We start from the raw sequence: 22,295 nt of genomic DNA on the forward strand, positions 1-22,295 counted from the left end.
CAGCCTCCTGAGTCGCTGGGATTACAGGCACGCACCACCATGCCCAGCTAATTTTTTGTATTTTTAGTAGAGACGGGGTTTCACCATGTTGACCAGGATGGTCTCGATCTCTTGACCTCGTGATCCACCCGCCTCGGCCTCCCACAGTGCTGGGATTACAGGCTTGAGCCACCGCGCCCGGCTAAAATTACAGCATTTTAAAATGCAGAAGGGATGGTGGCTTCTGGAGATAAGGTAAGGAGTATGATGGGAAAGCAGCAGTGTCAGCGGCATGTACAACACGTGTAGAAAGATGGTTTGCTAAGCCTGGAAATCATGTAGGACCTGTAGTATGTGACTAGCACCTGCTGTGAGCTGGCCGCTTTCCTATACTTTTTATTTCATCCTCAACACAAGGGATGATGACATCATCATCCCTTGTTTCATAGACTGGGACCTGAGGCTCTGAGTCGGAGATTTGCCCAGAGTCCCAGCTGGTGAGTGAGTGGTACAGCAGTCACACACAGCTCCTCTGAGCTCGCCTCCCTCCACCACTGCTGCCTCTCCTTTTATTTGTACTTCATCTCATAGGCAAGGCAGCCATTGACAGCTCTCAAAGGGAGAAGTGCTGGCCTGACCTAAAAATAGCTTACATTTATCAAGCACTTAGTCGGCTACACTCTGCTAAGCACTTTACAGAGATTACCTCTTTAATCCTCACAACGACCCTATGGTTATAATTATCTCCATTTTACAGATGAGGAAACAGACTGAAGAGAGACTGTGATGTGTTGTGAGTCACACAGCTAGCTGGTGACAGAGCCCAAGTGGCACCCGCAGTCAGTGTGAGTGCAGTCTCCACCTACCACTGTGCTGTGCCAGCTGCCCCCAGGGAGTGGGGGAGGATGACACAGGCCCTGTAAAGGTCGAGTTGATAAGACTTTACAACTCATTGAATGTGGGAGCAGAGGGAGAAAGAGTAGTTCAGGCATTGCTGTGAGTCAGCTAATCCTGGGCCCCTTCTTTGGGACCTGAATGCCCTGCGGGATGAACTGGAGGTCAGGAGCAGAGATGTCACTCAACCCTCCCAACAGAAATCAGAGGTCCCTTTTGGATGGTCTGTGTTCAAGCTCTCCCTCCCTCCCTGGTGCTGTCGGGGGTGTCATCTCTCTCCCAAGATAACAGCGCCACCTCAGTCCCCCTCCTAGAGCTATTCTGGGCTGCTCTCTGATCCTCCTCTCTCCCCCGGCCCCTACTTCAGCCCTTCTGCTGGGCGTAGCTGACTGGGGAAGGCCAGCCTAGTTACGTAACCCTGTGGCTGGGACCCGGGAGGCCAGCCTGGGGAGCAGGTGCTCAGCCCCTCCCTCATCACCAGCAGTGAAAATCTTCAGCTGGAGCCCAGCCTCTGGGAAGGCCCAGCATGGAGGCAGCCACAGCTCCGGAGGTGGCTTCGGGATCCAAGCTGAAGGTGAAAGAAGCCAGTCCAGCGGATGCTGAAGGACCCCAGGCTTCACCTGGACAGGGGGCTGGCAGCCCCACTCCCCAGCTCCTGCCCCCTATAGAAGGTGACCCATGGCGGGTGGGAGGGTGGGAGGCCGGGTGGTGGGAGTTGGGGAGGATGTCGCCACCTTCCTTACAGCACCTCAGGTTTTTTGCAGAACTAAAGACTTTATGGGATTGGTGCTTAGGATGGGATAATTTGTGGGAGCCATGTCCCCTGTCCTTGATGGAGTCTGACTTGTTGCTTAAAGGTCTCTGCTAGGTTTCTGTGCTTTAGCTGAGAAGTCAGTGATGGTGTTGGTGGCACTTTACAGTGACTAAAAATGATCTGTTTCTATTTTTGCCTTTTAAAAACTTGGTCGCAGGGACTGGGAGGATCTGACATACTAATGGCCAGTCAGGAAGGGACTGAAGGGTGAGAGATAGTGGCTGTCTGCAGGAACAGGGAAATCAAAAGCTGTGGCAACGGGGAGGCTAAGAGTGGGGCAGCACAGTGACACTTGGTCTCCAGCTTGGCTGGGCCATGGGGTCAGGACCTCCTCCAACCCCCCACTGCTCCCGTGGGAAAGCCTGACCCCTCAGAGTCTGAGCTCCACAGAAGTGGAGCCCTCCTGGGAGAAGCATTCCATTTCCCCTTCGTGATGGTCTCTGTGCACCTCTCAGCAAAGAGGCGTTCCCAAGTGAGGAGGTGATTGGCACTCATTCCAGCCTCGGGCTTCCTGCCGCCCATCCCCAAATGCCCTGGCTGAGGCCTCTGTAGCTAACCACTTCGTGGCACTCACCTGGAATCTTAAGGAGGATGAAAAAATCTCAAACAAGAAACACATGGACTCCCAGGGTAGGAAGAGGTAGGGGAAAAGATGTACTAGGCTTGGAGGCAAAGCTCTAGGCTCAATTCCTAGTGCTGCCTCTAACAGCCCTGTGACCTTGGACAAGGCACTGAACTAATCAGTTTCAATCTTCACTCTGTAAAAGGGTGATTAATAACCTCTACCTATCAGAGTAGTTGAAAGGATTGCTGAGATGATCCAAAGTGCCTTGGAAGAGGCCAAACTAAGATGTAAATACATGATCAAATATTTCCAAGTGAGGGGTGAAGGAAGGCTGAGTTCTACTTCCATAGGGTTGTGCAGCGGACGCTCTCTGCTTCTTGTCTGCATGGGAGAGGAGGGTTTTCAGAAACTGTTTGAATGTCAAGGGCAGAGAGCTGGCCAAGTTTGTCTTATTGAAGATGAAGGGAGCAGACGTTAGTGTGATTATATTAAGCTGGGGTGACTGAGGCAGAAAACCAGTTTCTTCCCTTAAAAGGCCCAGAGAATAAGTGACAGGCAGCAGGAGAATGAGAGCCAAGACTGCTAAAGCCTTGACTCCCTGTACTGGTCTCCCTAAAACCCTAAAGGAGGGCATTCATCTCCCCCATGCTTTTCCCCTCTGGCTGCGGCCAGCTCCCCCAGCCACGGTCCCACAAATGCAGCCCAAAGCCCCTTGTGTGCGGCAGCTCTGGACACTGCAGGCCTCAGGGCCACTAGCACCAGTGGCTCAACCCAGTGGTATCCCAGATGTCACCAGCAGTAAGAACACCTTTGAATACTTTGCAAAATATATGTGCATCTGTTAACTACTTGGAAAAAAGAAGTCCTGAGTTCAAATCTTAGCTCTGTTCTGTGGCTCTAGGCAAGGCAGTCCACTCCCATTTTCTCATCTGTAAATTGAGTTGAACTAAATCAGGGTCTTAACCTTTTGGTGGATATGGACCCCTGGGAAAATCTAATGAGAGCTGTGGACTCTTGCCCCGGGAAAAATACATACAAAAAAAGTTCAGAGAGTCTACAGAGCCCCAAACCCCTACAAAGATCCTTCAGGGTGCCATGGCCTGGACAAGATGACCCCTAAGCCCCCTGATAGCTCCAAAGCCTTTCTTCCTCCTAACTCCTCTTTCTTAAGAGAGCTCTGGACTGAGGGAGTATTGCAGTGGGCATGTGAAAACATGGGAACTAGAGCAAGCATCAGAAATAGAAATTAATTTGCAAGATCAAAACAAACTACAAATGGCCAACAATGAGCTTTTCGTTTGGCAAGCCTGCTACATGGCTAAATAAGCAGGAGTAGGTGGCCAGCATTGGTAAACAGCTCTATGTCTGTCCTCAGCACTACACTGAGGCACTGTGTCCTGGAGACAAAGCTTGGCAGGGGCTAGAGGAGAGCTTCCAAAACAGGGAGAGGCTGGCGAACAAGCTGCATCCCTCCCATGGAGAAGGTGAGACCAAGACCCTGAGGTGGAGGAGGGACAGCCCATCTCTCCCTGACTTCAGCATAATCGCTCCAACTGACTGTGTGGTCTCTTTCAATCTGAACTGTTCTGTGTCTTCCAGGCATGAAGAGCTGAATCTCATGCCTAGGAGTGACCTTTCTTCCCTCATTCTTTCTGACCTTCCTTTCCTCCTCCTCCTTTCCGCAAATATGTAGGTTGTGCCTATGATGTGCCAGGTGCTCTTCTAGGTGCTAACGTTACAGAAATGAACAAAATAAGTAAAAATAACTGCCCTCATGGAAGTTAGATTCTAGCAGAGGGAGCTAGCCAATAAATAGGTAAAATAGCTAATATGTCAGATGGTGAGAAATGCTGTGCCAAACTAGAGCAGGGGAGGAGATGGCACGTGCTGTGGCGAGGAAGCACGCAAGCCTCTTGCTTCAAATAGAATATTCAGTGAGCGCCTCACTCATAAGGATATTTGAGCAGCAACTTAAAGGAAGTGAGAGAGCAATGCATGCAGATGTTTGGGGGAAAATCTTCCACGCAGAGAGAATAACCGCAAAGCCCCTGAGGCAAGAGTGCGCCTTACCGGTTGGGGCCATTGTGGCTGTAGCACAGGGAGGGAGACAGTGGCAGTATTTTCGTCCGAGAGGTAGCAAGGCGAGAAGTAGCAGGTAGTTGTCTATGAGACGGACGGCCAGCCAGTGCAGGGACTGGGGAGTAAGGACTGACAGGACCAAGTGTAAATTTTTTTTTTTAAGGTGGAGTCTCCCTCTGTCACCAGGCTGGAGCACAGTGGCGCGCTCCCGGCTCACTACAACCTCCACCTCCCAGGTTCAAGTGATTATCCTGCCTCAGCCTCCTGAGCAGCTGGGACTAGAGATGTGCTACCACGCCCAGCTAATTTTTGTATTTTTAGTAGAGGTGGGGTTTCACCATGTTGGCCGGGATAGTCTCAATCTTCTGACCTCGCCATCTGCCCACCTCAGCCTCCGAAAGTGCCGGGACTACAGGCATAAGCCACCTTGCTCAGCCCGAAGTGTAGATTTTAAGGATTTTTCCAGCTGGCTGTGTTAGAATAGACTGTAGATGGGCCTTAGACACAGCAAGATCAACAACTGGGAATGAGAATGAGGGAGAAGGTAGGGAGGTTTTGGAAGAGGAAGGTGTGCAATAGTCACCCAGGAGAATGAGAGACCGAGTGAACTCGGGAAGTCTGGTAGAATTGCCAGGGTCCACGTGGAGGTGGTGGTCACTACTAATGGCCCTCAAGTTAAAGTGCACAGAATTTTGTATTTCCTCCCAGTCCTGTTATTCTGTGCAGATACAGGCACTGAGAGGGTGGGAAGCTTATTTCACCAGGGTTAGGTATTGCCAGAAGAGTGCAATGAAGTCAAAACAGATTAAGGGATTTGGGTGAGTGCAAGAGAGAGAGTATAATAACGTGTGTAATCTAAGTTGGGTGGTGAAGAAAGTGCTAACATGAAAGGATGCTAGGTAGTGAGAGGGTGGTAGGATAATGATCACAGACCTCAGTGATGCCAAAGAATTGCTGGTGTTGCAGCATGAGAGGAAGTGAGCTAAAGGGATAAAGATTGTATTAGCTAGATATGCTAGTGGATACTTGTCCTCCCTTAATTCAGCCCCTGGTGCTCGTGGCCATGCTCTAGACCAAGAGCTACAATCCTTCTATGACCAGAATTACAAGCATCTCACTGTCTCATCACCACCTCTATAACAGAGATGGCTAACTGGCCACCAAAATGTATGTCACCCCTTCTGTAGTGTAGCTATCTCTGAGACGTGGCTGCCTGGACACCTTGACGGTGGCCATGAGACTAGTTCTTGCTAATGACACATGAGTGGCAATGGTGGGACTCAATTCTGGTCCCAGGCTTTGAAGAAGTTACGTTTCTTCAAATATATGTCAGGAATGACAGATGTCACATTTTGGTGACCAGTTAGCCATCTGTTATAGAGGTGGTGATGAGACAGTGGGATACTGGTAATTCTGATCATAGAAGGATTGTAGCTCTTGATCAAATAGGTCTCAGGAATGACAGATGTCTATTTCTCACTAGCGTAAGAACTAAAAACAATTATATTGCACAGATAGTTCTCCTCCATGTGGGAATTCAGGGACCCAGGCCACTTTCATCTTGGGGCTCCACCATTCCTTAGGGCCCCATGATCATCTGCATATAGCTAGCAGAAGAGGAAAATAAAAATGCAACTTCTTCAAAGCCTGGGACCAGAGGTGATTCTCACCATTGCCACTCACGTGTCATTGGCAAGAACTAGTCTCATGGCCATCCAGCAAGGCAGCTGGGCCACCATGTCTCAGAGGTAGCGACACTACGGAATATTCTGGTGGCCAGTTAGCCATCTCTGTTATAGAGGTGGTGATGAGACGATGGGATGCTTATAATTCTGATCATAGAAGGATTGTAGCTCTTGGTTTAGAGAATGGCCACGAGGACCAGTGGCTGAATTAGGGGAGGACAAAGTTATTGGAGGACTGGTGGGCTGGATGTGAGACGTCCTATAGGGACTGGAAACAGGTGTTGACACCAGCAGGAGTTACGCCTGGAGCAGTGTTGGAGAGGCGGTGAGCCAGGGCTGAAACCATCAAGCACTCGGGGAACGACTGTAAGACAGGGAGGGGGAGTAGAGTCGCCTCCTCAGAGAAGTGTTGCCTGTTCCCATGTCCTTTTATTTTTTCTGACCTTAGTTTCATGGTCTTCAAGAAAGTGACACTCTTGCCCCACTCCTTTGCCTTTGCACTCCTCCAGACAGGTTTCTGAGTAGGCCAAGGCCACATCCTCGGCATCTGCTAATGTTTCTCTAAGAAATCCTGGTACTTCTTAGATTCCTGGAAACCTCTAGATAGTTTAAGAGTTATAGCTAGCCTCCTGAATTCACCCTCTTTTGGTGGCCCTTCACCCATATAGGCTCTCTCTCTCTCTCTCTCTCACACACACACACACAGCCACACTCTCATACACACATACACCATTCACACACACATTCATACATGTAAACACATTCATACGTTCACACACACACATACATATACATACATACACACAGACACACTCATACACACACACACCATTCACACACACATACACGTAAACACATTCATACATTCACACACACACATACATACATACACACACACACATACTTATACACATACACAGTCACAAACACACACACACACACACACACACACACACACACACACACCCTCCCCACTCCTCCAATGCTTCCATCTTGATTCTTGGCTCTCCAGGCCATAGCTAGTAACATCGGTCCAAACGATGGAGAAAGGCAGCCACTGGAGAAAGACTCTGATCCCATAAAAGGGAATTATGAGAGGATATGAACAATTATAGAATAAGAAAACGGGCATAAACATTAGCAGGATAAAAGCAGGGTAGGTATTAGGAGGAATTTTCTAATCAGAAGTCAAGATCAGTGGACTTGAAGTAGTTTTCTCTGATAATTTTTGAGAAAGAATTAGACAGCAGTGTGTCTGAGAGACAAGTCATGCTGGGAGCAGGCCGGTCACAACCAAAGGCCCTTAAAGGACTTTTCAAGATGCCTTTTCTCTAAGACTCTATGAAGGGAGAAAACCAAACTGTGACTGTGACAGACCTGCTCTTAGAAAACCTAGGCTCTTAAAGGCTCTAAGCTTTGGTTCACATCCCTCCTGGCATCCAAGGAGGAGAAAGACCTAGGGCATCAGAGGAAGCTATGCCTCCCCAAGGTCAGGACAATTTACACCTCACTTGACTGCGGATGTGTGAAAGAGACGCCTCCCCTGGCATTAACTTTCTTAGCAAAGAGTCAGATTGCACCTGGGTTGGGCTGGGAGGCGATTGGAGAGTGTGCTGCTGACCTGCTGACCGGGCATCTGAAGCTGCCACACTCTCTCCTGCCACCTCTGCACGTAGTCAGCTTTGTTAGCCTCACGCCCATCCTCTGCCCTCCCACAGGGAGCCAGGACCCTGCTGGGAGCAGGGGTCTCACCTACTCATCCTCAAAGTCCATTCTAGAGACTTTTTTTTTTTTAAAGATGGGGTTTCACCATGTTGGCCAGGCTGGTCTTGAACTCTTGACCTCAGGTGATCCACCCACCTCGGCCTCCCAAAGTGCTAGGATTACAGGCGTGAGCCACCGCGCCCGGCCTCATTCTAGAGACTTAAGTTTCATCATCTCGTCAGGAAACCCACTGATGAGCAGAGAACCAGCAATGGAACCGTCCAGGAAGGGAGAGGCCGCCGTCCCCGCCGGCAGCCTCTTTCCTCACTCTCTCTGCCCAGCTAGGATCCCCTCTGGATCTCAAGGGCCAGTCTGCTCCTCTTCCCCTAACTCCCCCACCTTAGCTTATGTTCCACACAAACCCATTTCTTTCATTTTTCTCTTTATTTCAGGTGTAAGAATGCTAACATTTTCCAAGGTGTTTTTCTTTTCTTTCTTTCTTTTTTGAGATGGAATTTTTTCGCTCTTGTCTCCCTGGCTGGAGTGTGATGATGCGATCTCAGCTCACTGCAACCTCCGCCTCAGCCTCCCGAGTAGCTGGGATTACAGGCATGTGCCACCATGCCCAGCTACTTTTGTATTTTTAGTAGAGATGGGGTTTCTCTGTGTTGGTCAGGCTGGTCTCAAACTCCCAACCTCAAGTGATCTGCCCGCCTCGACCTCCCAAAGTGCTGGGATTACATGCCTGGCCCCAAGGTGTTTTTCTAAGAAACAAACGCTAGGTGGAAACACATACGTCAGCTCACGGCTACCCACAAGAGCCCATTCCCTACCTGAGGTCTTGGCAGGGCAGGGTTCAGTGGGCACCTCTGCCAGGCGTGAAGGCCTGGGCTCCTCTCCCCACCTCAACCCTTTGCAGTCCTTGGTTATGTCTAGCCCTGCCTTCCCTCCAAGCCTCCTCCCTCCAGGGGCAGGCCACTGTCTGAGCCCTGATTTGGTGCTCAGTGCTGGGTGGACGCTGGCAGGCAGGACACAGGTCATGCTTTGAGAATGGGTCCTTCAGACACACAATCCTAAACGGGGAAGCAGGAGTCTCAGGTGCCAGGCACATCGTCGCTGCTAGCCGGGAGGTCTCCAGAACACCGGCTTCTCTCTCAGAGCCCTCTTGCTCCCCGCGTCCTTCTTCTGGTGCTTATAGGCCCTTCCCAATGCCGACATTCTGTAGGCAGGCAACGAAGGGACAGCAGAGCCACCTTCTCTGCAGCCCTCTCCCCGGCAAATGTAAGAAGGGTTATTTCCTCCCCCAGCAGTGGGGAACCAAGCCCAACAAGATGAGGTTTTGACCCTCCTCTCCAAGCACGGCCCTCTTTTTCAAAACACCCTTAAGTCATATCCGCCTGTTTTCAACTCCTTGGTTGCTTGCCAAGATGGCCACAGGAGAGGAGCCCATCACACAAACGCTGCTTCTGTTCTTTACGCCCCACCCCTCCCAAGCCGCCAAAGCCCAACCGGGGGCAGCCACAGCAGGGACACTCAGCTCCCTGGGGCTGCTGCATCTGTGCTGAGGCAGTCAAGGCCTGAGCAGGGCTCAGAGGATGGCACACAAGCCTGTCAAGTCCTCTCATCACGTGTTCCTAGGTGCAGTCTAAGACAAGCACAGCCCAGGCGAAAACATCAGCCACACAGCAGAAAAGGAAACTGCAGAAATAAAATGGACTGTGCGTTGTATATTGCTATTGATCTTCATCTGCAAAAGTCTCGAGATTATCATGACTTGAGATTATCAAGACCTTGAGATTATCATGGGGAGATTCTGGGAGTGAAGTTCTCTGGACAACGCTCTGACGATTGAGCTGGAGGAAGAACACAGTAGAACCTCTGTTTCGGTTGCGTCACTTACGTGTTTGTGTTATGTAATATACATATTTAAACAGTCCGTAAGTGAGCATACATATGTCACAGTGAATGCTCAGGGAAGTATTTTCACAGAAGTGTGCCTTATCAAAGAGTCTGGAATCCACTATCAAGCAGTCATGCTGTTTACCACAGGAATGTACCAGGGGTGAAGTTCTTCCAACTGCCAAGAATGAACTGTCACAGGGAGTCTGGGTTGTTGGGAACTGAAGCACTGTCACATTCCACTGAAGATAACATCAGCCAGGCAACTGCCTCTGCCTGAGAAAGCGGGAGACAGCAGTCAGGAAAAGGCTAGAAAATGGTGTCCGTCTCAGCCAGGCCCCCAGGGAACCCAGAGGGAATATTTGTGCTTTGGCAGCAAAGACAGTGTGGGGCATCCCAAGAGGAAGCAAATGACACCTGATCATTCTCCGAGCCTACACTCAGCACTTTTCCAGCATCTCCTGTCTTCGTCCTGGAAGCCCGTACTGAGCTCCACTTCTCCCTGGGACAGGCCCGTGAAATCAAGGCGAAACGGGCGGTGGACCTGGTCTGTCCCAGAATCTGTTTGTACAGAGTGATCCTCGGCAAACTGAAATAAGACGGCAAAGGTGCCCGGGAGCAGAGTGGCCATGCAGAGTAAGGGACCCTGACGCGCTCCCTCTGCAGTGATGTCAGTGTTGTCTCTGTGGGCGGCTGGGCAGGCCAGGGTGTTGACTCTGCCTGCAGAATGGAGAGCATTCTCCCAAGCCTCATACCTAACTGGGAGGTCAGGATTAACGTGAAAAGTGGCCGTGATGAAAGGAAAGGTAAGGGCAAATGTAGAAAAGGGTGGAAAGGCAAACCACGCAGACGAGGCTGGTCTATACACAAGCAGAAAAATAAAAATGCGTCCATCAGGGCCGGGCGCGGTGGCTCAAGCCTGTAATCCGAGCACTTTGGGAGGCCGAGGCGGGTGGATCACGAGGTCAAGAGATCGAGACCATCCTGGTCAACACGGTGAAACCCCGTCTCTACTAAAAATACAAAAAATTAGCTGGGCATGGTGGCGCGTGCCTGTAATCCCAGCTACTCAGGAGGCTGAGGCAGGAGAATTGCCTGAACCCAGGAGGCGGAGGTTGCGGTGAGCCGAGATCGCGCCATTGCACTCCAGCCTGGGTAACATGAGTGAAACTCCGTCTCAAAAAACAAAAAACAAACAAACAAAAAAAAATGCGTCCATCAGGATGGAAAGCCTCAGGATGATGGAAAGTCACTACTTGAGAGTTACAAATTAAAAGAAGTGTCAGACTTGAGCTCCAGTACTCTTTCTGCTGAGACCTTAACGTTCCCCAGGGCGTTCCTTAAGCCAACCCCTCATCCCCAAATCCCAGCAGGATGATGGGAGCACTCTTCCCCTTCCCTCTAAGAAGGGCTTAATTTGGTGACTGACTCCTGGGCCACCCACCCACAGCAGGCAGCTGGATGCAGGGTTTACTTTCTCTGGGTATGCATCTCCTGTTCTCTCTCTTTCCATCATTCAGAGCACCCCAAGATCTGGCTACCTCGGGCCCTGAGGCAGACCTACATCCGGAAGGTTGGGGACACAGTGAACCTACTAATCCCATTCCAGGTGATCATGCCAGCCCCACACTCGGCCTATGTCTGGGGCCAGCCCAGGCTTTGGATTTGGAAACAGATACTAAGAGTCCTACTAGCAGAGGGGCAATCTTCCCACCCTTGGATAGAAGGGGTCACGCCACCAGAAGTCTGAGGCCAAATGACCCCTGCACTCCTGAGGGTGGGTTTGGGTAGGACTAGTGTGCCCCATGAGACGGTGTGAGGCAGATCCATGCCCTTTAGTCTGCAGAGGCCTGGGAGCTTGAGACTAGGAGCATTCTTAGGAGTTTGAGTAGCTATTTAGTCGGTCCCAGCTGCCTCGGGTGTCCATGACGTAAGCTCTCAGAGGTTGGGGGACTCAAAGCCATCCCTCTTTCCCAAGATCCTTAGGCTGTTGCTGAAAGGAGGAGGCCCCCAGAAGGGTCCACCAACTTCTAAGTCAAGGAATGTGCAGCTCCAAGTCAAGCCTCCCTGTGAACCTGGAGTGGGCGGGACCCTTACAGCAGCAGGGAAAGTCAAGAAGCCTCTCGGGGCTGCTCAAAGCGTTACCCTCGTTCCTCAGGGCAAGCCCAAACCTCAAGCCACCTGGACACACAATGGCTGTGCCTTGGACACCAGCCGTGTGAGCGTGCGGAATGGGGAGCGAGACTCCATCCTCTTCATCCGAGAAGCCCAACGTGCTGACTCAGGTCGCTACCAACTCCGTGTCCAGCTAGGCGGGCTGGAGGCCACGGCCACCATTGACATCCTGGTGATTGGTACGGTGGGGGGAGTGGGACTTGGGGGGGGTCCTCAGGAACTCCCTCTCCAGGCTGAAGAGGAGCCAGCTGAGAGAGCTGGGGAAGCTGGGCAAGGCCCCCACATTGTATCTGGGACACAGGGTTGGTGCAGAAGGGGTAGCTAGCAGGAAAAGGGGCCGGGGCACTCCTGAGGTGACTTCAGTGCATGTGGGCTGTTCCGCACCCACTGCCATAGCTTTGCCCTTTCAGAGAGGCCAGGCCCTCCTCAGAGTATTAAGCTGGTGGACGTCTGGGGCTTCAACGCTACCCTGGAATGGACACCTCCCCAAGATACGGGCAATACAGCACTCCTGGGATACACGGTGCAGAAGGCTGACACAAAATCTGGGGTGAGGCCAGCTGGGAAGGAAGGAGGGTGGAAGAGGGCATGCTGGAACAGGCCTGTGCCAGCTCCACGTCGGGTGGCTGATTTGTGGCATCATGTCGGGGCCCCGCAGCTGTGGTTCACAGTGCTGGAGCACTATCACCGCACCAGCTGCATTGTCTCCAACCTCATCATCGGCAACTCCTATGCCTTCCGCGTCTTTGCTGAAAACCAGTGCGGACTCAGTGAAACAGCCCCCATCACCACTGACCTCGCCCACATCCAGAAAGCAGGTAAGGAGGGCATGGGGACTGTGAGCTGGGAAGACTTAAGGATAGACCTGGCGCAGTGGCTCACGATAATCCCAGCACTTTGGGAGGCCGAGGCGGCGGATCACCTGAGGTCAGGAGTTCAAAACCAGCCTGGCCAACATGGTGAAACCTCATCTCTACTAAAAATACAAAAATTAGCCAGGCATGGTGGTGCATGCCTGTAATCCCAGCTCCTCAGGAGGCTGAGGCAGGAGAATTGCTTGAATTAGAGAGGCGGAGGTTGCAGTGAGCCGAGATCACACCACTGCACTCCAGCCTGGGCAATAGAGTGAGACTCCATCTCAGGAAAAAAAAAACAAAAAAAACTTAAGAATAAAGTGTCGACAAGGGCTGGGGTCGCAGAAGCTACATCCTGGCCCCTCTTGGTGTCCTCAGCTACTGTTTACAAGACCAAGGGGTTTGCCCAGCGAGACTTTTCTGAAGCCCCAAAGTTTACCCAGCCTCTGGCCAACTGCACTACAGTCACCGGCTATAATACCCAGCTCTTCTGCTGTGTCCGTGCCTCTCCCCGGGTGAGTGGGGGTTCTGGGGGGGTGCTGTGCTGAACTGCTTCCTGTTCCTGCCTGTCCTAACCTAAGCTGAGTTGCAGAGCATTGTAACATAACACCTGTTACCATCACCACCATCTGCCTCTTCAACACCACGGTATTTAGGAAGAGTTGCGGTAGCTGGAGTCCAAGACGGACTGATGAGAGTGACATTTCCTTTTGTGTTTGTTCCTAATATATGAAGATGTTGCTTACTGACCTGCTGGCAATTAGGCATGCGCTTCAGTTGTTTCTCTGGTGGGAATGACAGCGTCCGGGTGGTTTCTGCTTACCTATCTGTATCTCATCCAATCAGGGCCGTGCACATGCAAACTGCCTAGAGTTCAGCCTTTGGCCACAACCCTGAGCAAGACCTCTCTGTTTACAATCTAGTCATCATGCTCCGCACACAGGATTAAACACCATTAACAACCTGTACCAAGAACCTTTTGGGTTTTGAGTCTGGGCCAGGCTACATGGAGATAACATCTCAGAAGAGGGATGTCAATAGCCCACTCTAGAAACTATTCTCTAACCAGAGGTGACAGAGTCAACTCATAAGTGAGCAGTGGGGGTAGAATACAAATGATTCACAAGAGGAGAGCCCGATGCTCAGTACTTCTGAGCCATAAAGGGGCTACCTGAGATCATGGAACAGAAATTAGCAGTTTTCTTCCAGTCAGAAATATTGGTGAAGAAAGTGACGTTTCAGGTGCTATTTTCAACCAAGAGAAGGAGCTTGGGGGACTGCTGAGGTACTGGAAGGGGAACCCCTTTCCACAATGTAGGGAACAGGGAGCCCCCTAGAAAGCCATTATCTATACGTGGACAGAGTCCCAGAGACTGAGCACAGAAAGACCGTTGGTTCTTACCCCTGCTCTTCCTTGCTGCTTCCCTCATCTTTGTCTTCCAGCCCAAGATCATCTGGCTGAAGAACAAGATGGATATCCAAGGCAACCCTAAGTATAGAGCCCTGACTCACCTGGGGATCTGCTCCCTAGAGATCCGCAAGCCTGGTCCCTTTGATGGAGGCATCTATACCTGCAAGGCAGTGAACCCCCTAGGGGAGGCATCTGTGGACTGTCGGGTGGATGTGAAAGGTAAGGGCAAGAGGAGAATTAGCGCCTTAGGCTACCGGTCGCCTCTTCTCTCCACCGTGGAAGAGTCAAGGGCCAGAGATGCAAGTCTAGGTAGAGAAGGGGTTCCCCTGCTGGACACTCTCATCACTGTCATCATTAGGATGTATTGGAGGAGATATTTTACTTTATTTTATTTATTTATTTATTATTTTTATTTATTTATTTTTTGAGATGAAGTTTCGCTCTTGTTACCCAGGCTGGAGTGCAATGGCGCGATCTCGGCTCACCGCAACTTCCGCCTCCTGGGTTCAAGCAATTCTCCTGCCTCAGCCTCCCGAGTAGCTGGGATTACAGGTGTGCGCCACCATGCCCAGCTAATTTTTGTATTTTTAGTAGAGACAGGGTTTCACCTTGTTGACCAGGATGGTCTCGAACTCTTGACCTTGTGATCCGCTTGTCTCGGCCTCTCAAAGTGCTAGGATTACAGGCATGAGCCACCACGCCCAGCCTGGAGGAAATATTTTAATTACCTACTCTCTCATGTCTCTCCATCATAATTTAATAATATAGGAAGAGTTATTATTTCCATTTTGCAAAGGAGAAAACAAAAGTATAGGGAGAGAACTGGTTTGCCCAAGAGTTCCAGTGTCAGGTAATTGACCACCTGGCACTGGTGGAAAGAGCCCAGGTCTCTCGGTCCTCACTCAGATCGTTTTCTTTATGCCATGCAATCTTCTGATTCAGCCTAGGAAAGCTGCCGCTGTTTGTTGGGCTTTGTTCCACTTCCCCTTTGGTTGTTTAGAGGTAATACTGCAGATCCTCTCTACTTCCTTGAAGTATTTAGTCACTTATCTATACCTGTCACCTTGTTCAGACCTCTATCATTGTGTTTAACATATTTTTTATAATTATCTATTTATAGATGTTTCCCTGTTAAATTATAAGCACTTCGATGGCAGGGACGGAGTCTTATTCGCCTTTGTCCTTGCAGTGTTTAGCCCAGTTTCTGACACACAGTGGGTACTCTAAATGTTTTTTGCATGAATCGAGAATGAATGAGCCCTTACATGTCCAGTTCTTCTCTATGTATAGACTACCTAATTAGCACCATTGACTCCCCAAAAACCCGAAATAGAATATTCCTTTCTAATGCTCTGAAAGAAGGTTTCTCAGAGATTTCTGAGATTTTAACACTGAGAAATATCTGAATTATTGCAGTTCCTAATTGAGGACACCTAAGAGGATGTGGCGCTCTGATAAAGGTAAGTAAAAAGAGGCAAGGTGTCTCAGTGGATTAGTTCATGTTTATGGCTAGTTTTGTTGAGTCAGGGACAGGGGTGCATTCCTGAGCCTTTCAGTCATGTATCCACTGGTGACCACTTTGTTGTAACCATTTTTTGTTGTTGTTGTTATTTAGTCTTTATTTCATAATCATAAGCTTAACTCAACTCTGCAATCCAGCTAGGTATGGAAGGGAACAAGGAAAACATGGAACCCAAAGGGAACTGCAGGGAGAGCACAGATTTTAGGATACTTCGAGCAAATGGGTGGAGGGCGCTCTCCTGAGCTACAGAAGGAATGTCTGGTGGTTAAGATAAAACACAAGTCAAACTTGTTAGTGTTGTCCACAGTCAGCAGTGGTGATCTTCTTGCTGGTCTTGCCATTCCTGGACCCAAAGCACTCCATGGCCTCCACAATATTCATGCCTTCTTTTACCTTGCCAAAGACCACATGTTTACCATCCAACCACTCAGTCTTGACAGTGCAGATGAAAAACTGGGAACCGTTTGTGTTGGGTCCAGCATTTGCCATGGACGAGATGCTGGGACCTGTATGGTTTAGGATGAAGTTCTCATCATCAAATTTCTCCCCGTACATGGACTTGCCTCCAGTGCCATTATGGCGTGTGAAGTCACCACCCTGATACATAAACCCTGGAATAATTCTGTGAAAGCTAGAACCCTTATAACCAAATCCTTTCTCTCCAGTGCTCCGAGCACGAAAGTTTTCTGCTGTCTTTGGAAACTTGTCTGCAAACAGCTCGAAGGAGACGCAGCCCAAGGGCTCACCGTTGATAGCAATGTCGAAGAACACAGTGGGGTTGACCATGGCTGATACTACCAGGCTCCAGGAGGCGTCGGCGTCTGCAAAGCCGTAACCGTTTTTTTTTTTTTTTTTGAGATGAAGTCTTGCTCTGTTGCCCAGGCTGGAATGCAGTGGTGCCATCTTGGCTCACTGCAATCTCTACCTCTTGGGTTCAAGCGATTCTCCTGCCTCAGCCTCCCGAGTAGCTGGGATTACAGGCACATGCCACCATGCCTGGCTAAGTTTTGTGTTTTTAGTAGTGATGGAGTTTCACCATGTTGGCCAGGCTGGTCTTAAACTCCTGACCTCGGCCTCCCAAAGTCCTGGGATTACAGGTGTGAGCCACCACGCCCAGCTGTTGTAACCATTTTTAAAAGCGAATACCATCATCCCTGTGGAGAGAATTTATACTAGCTGCAGTCTGCTTTTGTCATATCCTCTCTCTGTCTGCACTCCTCAAGTCAATGGTAGGAATTAAACCTAATGGTCCTCTGAAGAAGAGTGATAGCATCCACCTAGTCATAAGGAGGTTCTGTGGGAGGGAGCTGGGCAGGTGTTGTAGGAAAAGATGTCAAGGAAGCCACAGGAGTCACAGCGCTATATGCCTGTGGGGTGGGTAAGGACAGGGAGGCTGCTCCTCGATTGAGTAAACACCTCAGGATCGTAAGCATGGTAAAAAAACAGATTAATACATTTGTCTTTTACTTTGAAGCTTGTAGATTCCTTCCCTTCCAAGAGAAGAAAATCCTCCTTCTCATTTATGTCAATTATAATTTAACCTTTCGGTGTGTGGTCCCAAGCAGCACATTAGTGGCAAAAGGCAACTCAGCTCATCATTTAGAACTTGGCAGCTCCTTTAGATTTTCCGTCATTCACAGCAGGTATGTTGTGTACAAACTGAGGCTAAGGTGAGAAAGAAGCTTGAGACAGAACGAGAGAGAACAAGTTCCCAGTGTCCCCTCTGACTTGCAGCTGCTGGCTGATGGAAATTGAAAATGAATTTGATCCCAGAAGACATTTATTTAAGGCTCTCACTGGTATGTAGCAAATGAAAGCCCTAAGGGATGCGTTACAAGTACAAACTTCTCAGGAAAGTGCTCTCCCACTTCTCTGCAAGTCGGCTTGCAGAGACAGCTCTCCCTCCCTCACCTCCCTCTCTGTGTTAATGTTATTTGTATTCGAGCTAGTTGCCCCTTTCCCTCTCTCACCGCCAGTGCCCAGCAATGAAGTGAATTCATGGCACAGGAGCCAGGGACCGTGAGGAGGATGCCCTCAGCAGCCTGGTGTGCTCTGGCCGTGTGCTGTCATGGCTACAAAATGCTCTCTCTTTCCAGTGCCTCCAGGAAGCCCGCCCGTGGTGAGATTCTGTCCTCCAGGAGCTTCAGCACCATGTCTGGTTTGGATTCATCTAAATAAATGTGTGACTCCCCAGTGCCTAAGTGTCCCTGTATTTGTGACTTTCTATGAAACATTTGGAAAGCTGCCATCCTTTAGCCAGGCTGTAAAGAACCTCAGGGCCCTAAGGCTCCCCTATCTATTCCCACATCCACATTCTCTTCCATAGAGCTTTCTAACGCTGTCCATTTCCCTAGACATCCATGACAGAACCGAATTCAACTCTCCACAGTACCAAGTGCTGGAAAGAGATGCCAAAGGTGACTTACTCTCTGCCTCTATGGGCTTTCCAATTTAAGTAGGGATAACGGTATGCACATCCACCGCAAAGAGGCAAACAGCAGAACACTAATATACACATAGCTGATAAAGACAGAGCTCCAAGACCTGAGGGCAGTAATGATACTCAAGAAATTGGAGGGCTGGGCACTGTGGCTCACACCTGTAATCCCAGCACTTTGGGAGGCTAAGGTGGGTGGATCACTTGAGATCAGGAGTTCAAGACCAGCCCAGCCAATGTGGTGAAACCCTGTCTCTACTAAAAATACAAAAATTAGGCTGGGCGCAGTGGCTCACACTTGTAATCCCAGCACTTTGGGAGGCCAAGGCAGGCGAATCGCTTGAGGTCAAGAATTCAAACCCAGCCTGGCCAACATGGTGAAACCTTGTCACTATTAAAAATACAAAAAAAATGAACAAGCATGGTGGCAGATGCCTGTAATCCCAGCTACTTGGGAGGCTGAGGCAGGAGAATCCCTTGAACCCAGGAGGCAGAGGTTGCAGTGAATCTATATTCTCTCCCCCCCCTGCTGGAAAAAAAAAAGAACCTTTCTCCCCAAAAAAAAAAAAAAAAAAAAAAAAGAAAGAAAAGAAATTGGAGCAGAGTCACATTAAGCCCTGGGGGAAGAATAAAAGTGAGGTTCCCTTGATTAGCTTTGTTTTTGTTCTGATGACAAATAAGATGCTGAAGGTGTTCTGTGATAGAATCTGCAGAAGATGATAACAGTTCCTCCTATTTTGTATGAGCGTGGTGCTCCTCTCATCAAGAGTTGGAGACTATTTCCCCTTCCCTTGAATCATGTGACTTGCTTTGACCAAAGAATGTAGCAGAAGTGATGTGGCGCTGGCCCTGGCCTGGGCCTTAAGAGGTACCAGAGCTTCTGCTTTTCCTCTTAGAAGTCAGCCCCCGGCCGGGCATGGTGACTCACACTTGTAATCAGCACTTTGGGAGGCCGAGGTGGGCGGATCACGAGGTCAGGAGATCAAGACCATCTGGGCCAACATGGTGAAACCCTGTCTCTACTAAAAATACAAAAAAATTAGCTGGGCGTGACGGCACATGCCTGTAATCCCAGCTACTTGGGAGGCTGAGGCAGGAGAATTGCTTGAACCCAGGGGGCGGAGATTGCAGTGAGCCGTGATTGCGCCCCTGCACTACAGCCTGGGTGACAATGTGAGATTCCGTCTTAAAAAAAAAAAAAAAAGCATCCATTTAAAGGATCTCAGGCTAGATTACTGAATTATGAGAGGCCACATGGAGGACAACCAAGCATCCCAGCTGAGAGCCAGCACCATGGCCCTGGACACGTGTCGCCACCTTGGACCCTACAGCCCCAGTTAAGCCCAATCAACACCTTGTAGAGTAGAGACAAGTCATCCCTGCAGAGCCCTGCCCAAATTGTAAAATCGTGAGCAAATCAATAGTGGCTGTTGTTGCAAGCCACTAAATTTTGAAATGGTTTGTTACTCATAGATTACTGAAACAGCCATCTATGCAGCAGGCGCGGAACTCTCTGTGCTTTATCTCTTTTAATCTTCATTTTACAAATGAGGAAGTAGAAGCTCGTAAGTTGTCCCAAGTCACGCAGCTGGTAAGCAGCAGAGCTAGGATTTGAACTAGGTCTGTTTGACTCCAGGACTTTCTGTCTTCTCTCATCTCTTTCATCCAGTGAGCCCCACTGTAGAGGGTCTGGGCTGGAATCATGCATTGAAGAATGAAAATATTTCCAGGAGGCAATAAACTTTTTGAGGAGGTTGGGGAAATGATTTGGCTGAGCAGAATGTGAAGGACCTTTGTGTTCAGACCAAAGGTCTATTTTCAGTTGAGGTAAAGCATTCCAGTCCTCAACCGGAGTTTCACAAGAATTAAGCCTCCATGCCATAAGGCATTCTTTGAATCATAAGTTATTTCTATGCAATCAGAATGTTACTAATTATATACTATCCCTTTGAAAATTGAGAAAATAATCATGCAAGTCATCTTCAGGGTACCCCTGCTTGACAATGTCATGGGAGGGACCAGAGTCCAGTGCCAGCCAGCCATGAACACGATGGCAAAGAGGCCTCCCTCCAGTGGAAGCAGGACCTAGGTCAGGAAGGGGTGAAACACCCCCAGTTACAATGCCCTAGGGATAAGTCAGACCTTTGGCCTCAGACCATGGCCCCATGCCTCTGCTGTTCCCTGGATTACTCAAGGGCCATCCCTTAAAGATGATATATTCCCACCCTTCATGGTGAAGAAATAAAATTACACTGCCCAAGACCTTCAGCCACATTCTGCATTGAAGGAGAAGCATGCTGGAGTCCTTATTCTCATTTATGCATCTGACACTTAAGGAGCACTTCTGAGTTCAGGCCTACTCTGTGACTGGGAGATGTAGAATTTCTTCATTAATTCATTATTTATCCAAAATCTGAAACACCTGTTGCTACACATTATTTTGGGGTTGAGGTGAGGAAAGCAAATATCAAATGTTTCCCAGATTACTGGTTGGGCGAAGAATTTTTGTGTCTGAAAGCTATAGTTTCTAACTTTGCTGTCTTTCTAATGGAGGTGAAAGTATTTCCGTTGCTTTTTTTTTTTTTCCTGGTACTGTAACAGCTTTCAAAATGATAATTTGGAGTTTCCTTAGGAGAAATTACCTTCCAGTTTGCTCAAACTTCCTCCTCTGCTCATTTAAAGATGAATGAAGTATATAGTTTCTCCACTGCCCACTGCTCCTAGGGGAAGAAAGAATGCAGTTAGTTAACAGCTTCTTCCCCTCTGATCTCCACTTTGCTACTTTCCTAGAGAGAGGGAAGCCCTGCTGGCTCTGATCTTCCCACACTCCATGCACCCTAAGTCCTGCAAGGAACAGGCATTCCATCTTCAGTAGCAGTGAGCGGCAATCCTCTTCTCTCTGCTCTTCCTCACATAAACTTGCAAGTTCTGTGTCTTCCTACCCTAAATTCTAAGGTTGTCAATGAAAACAGTTAAATTCTGTAAAATATTTGAAGACATTTCTTCTGAGCCAAATATAAGTGACCAAGGTCCCCTGACACAGCCCCAGAAGATCCTGACAACATGTGCCCAAGGTGGCTGGGATACAGCTTTCAAACATTTCAGGGAGACATAAGACATCAATCAATACATGTAAGATGTACATTGATTCAGTCCGAAACGCCAGGCAACTTGAAGCAGGGGTGGAGGAGCTTCCAGGTCATAGGCAGATTGAAAGGTTTTTGTTAAAATGGGCACTCTGAATGAAGAGACCCTCCCCACAGCCTCACACCAAACAGGTTTTGTGTGAGCAACATGGCTGTTTATTCTCCCAGGTGCAGGCAGGCTGAGTCCAAAAAGAGAGCCAGCAGAGGGCGGTGGGATAAGAGTTGGTTTTATAGGTTTGGCGCAGGTGATGGAAAGTTACAGAAGTTACAGTTTGGGGAGGTTTTTGCAAGCTGGGAGGGGGTCGTAGGGTCTGGAATCAAGAGGTTGACCAAGGTTGGTTACAAAGTCCAATTGCCTTATCAGTTGAGGTGGAAATAAGAAACAATAGAATAATGTCTTAATCCAGCAGTGGTTGATCATTCTTCCCCTTTTTGTGGTTTTCCAGTTACTTCAGACTTTCTAGTTCCAGGAACTCATCTGGAATGTCCTTGCAGGTCACAGAGGTTACCATGGCGCCATCAGTTAGCCTAAGAGACCTCACAATTTTCTGATTGGCAATTGGTTAAAGAGTTATTATCCAAGACCTGGAACCAATAGAAAGGAATGTCTGGGTTGAGATAAAAGGTTATGGAGACCAAGGTTTTATTATGCAAGTGAAGCCTCCAGGTAGCAGGCTGCAGAGCTCTTAGCAGACCTAAAAAGTTGTCAGACTCCTAGTTCTCTTCTGGATCAGGGAAAAGACCTGGAAAGGAACAGGGATTCTCTACAGAATGTAGATGTTCCCCGCAAGAGACAGCTCTGCAGAGCAATTTCAAAATATGTCAAAGAAATATATTTTGGTGAGAGCTTAGTTATGAAGACGAAAAAGGCATAAGAATGATAAAATGGACTTTGGGGACTCAGGGAAAAGGGTGGGGTGGGGTAAGGGATAAAAGACTACATATTGGGTGCAATGTACACTGCTTGGGTGATGGGTGCACCAAAATCTCAGAAATCACTGCAAGAGAACTTATTCATGTAACCAAACACCACCTGTTCCTCAAAGACCTATTGAAAAATATATACATTGCATTGGTAAACGCTCATGGACATTGCCCATAACCTGATCCCAAAGGACAGGAGTTAATTAG

At 49.0% G+C, this 22,295-nt stretch overlaps 2 protein-coding genes across 5 annotated transcripts; one reads left to right on the forward strand and one right to left on the reverse strand.

Annotated features, from left to right (window-relative positions):
• Positions 1 to 196: 196 nt before the first annotated feature.
• MYBPHL (myosin binding protein H like) lies at positions 197 to 17,777 on the forward strand. Of its 4 annotated transcripts, none has more exons than XM_032249871.1 (9): positions 197 to 1,544; positions 11,140 to 11,228; positions 11,778 to 11,904; positions 12,205 to 12,344; positions 12,453 to 12,612; positions 13,027 to 13,163; positions 14,092 to 14,278; positions 15,476 to 15,518; positions 17,553 to 17,777. In XM_032249871.1, the coding sequence occupies exons 1-8, from the start codon at positions 1,400 to 1,402 to the stop codon at positions 15,484 to 15,486; spliced, it is 996 nt and encodes a 331-aa protein (XP_032105762.1). In that variant the 5' UTR covers positions 197 to 1,399; the 3' UTR covers positions 15,487 to 15,518; positions 17,553 to 17,777. The 4 variants fall into 4 exon arrangements, with proteins under 4 accessions (XP_032105762.1, XP_032105760.1, XP_032105759.1 ...); XM_032249869.1 differs by having other exon boundaries at positions 198 to 1,544; positions 11,778 to 11,973; positions 15,476 to 15,519; positions 17,678 to 17,777; XM_032249868.1 differs by having other exon boundaries at positions 198 to 1,544; positions 11,778 to 11,973.
• LOC116531170 (peptidyl-prolyl cis-trans isomerase A-like) lies at positions 15,579 to 16,426 on the reverse strand. Its single transcript, XM_032249872.1, has one exon. The coding sequence runs from the start codon at positions 16,365 to 16,367 to the stop codon at positions 15,873 to 15,875; it is 495 nt and encodes a 164-aa protein (XP_032105763.1). The 5' UTR covers positions 16,368 to 16,426; the 3' UTR covers positions 15,579 to 15,872.
• Positions 17,778 to 22,295: the final 4,518 nt, after the last annotated feature.

Source organism: Sapajus apella, unplaced genomic scaffold (genome assembly GCF_009761245.1).
Source record: "Sapajus apella isolate SASKATOON/1434 unplaced genomic scaffold, GSC_monkey_1.0 scaffold69, whole genome shotgun sequence".
Taxonomy (NCBI): domain Eukaryota; kingdom Metazoa; phylum Chordata; class Mammalia; order Primates; family Cebidae; genus Sapajus; species Sapajus apella.

Coding starts and splice junctions, on each gene's coding strand:
- LOC116531170 (XM_032249872.1), bottom strand. CDS start 16,367: ATGGTCAACCCCACTGTGTTCTTCGACATTGCTATCAACGGTGAGCCC.
- MYBPHL (XM_032249869.1), top strand. CDS start 1,400: ATGGAGGCAGCCACAGCTCCGGAGGTGGCTTCGGGATCCAAGCTGAAG. Junction 1,545..11,139: donor GCTCCTGCCCCCTATAGAAG/GTGACCCATGGC, acceptor TCCATCATTCAG/AGCACCCCAAGATCTGGCTA. Junction 11,974..12,204: donor CATTGACATCCTGGTGATTG/GTACGGTGGGGG, acceptor TTGCCCTTTCAG/AGAGGCCAGGCCCTCCTCAG.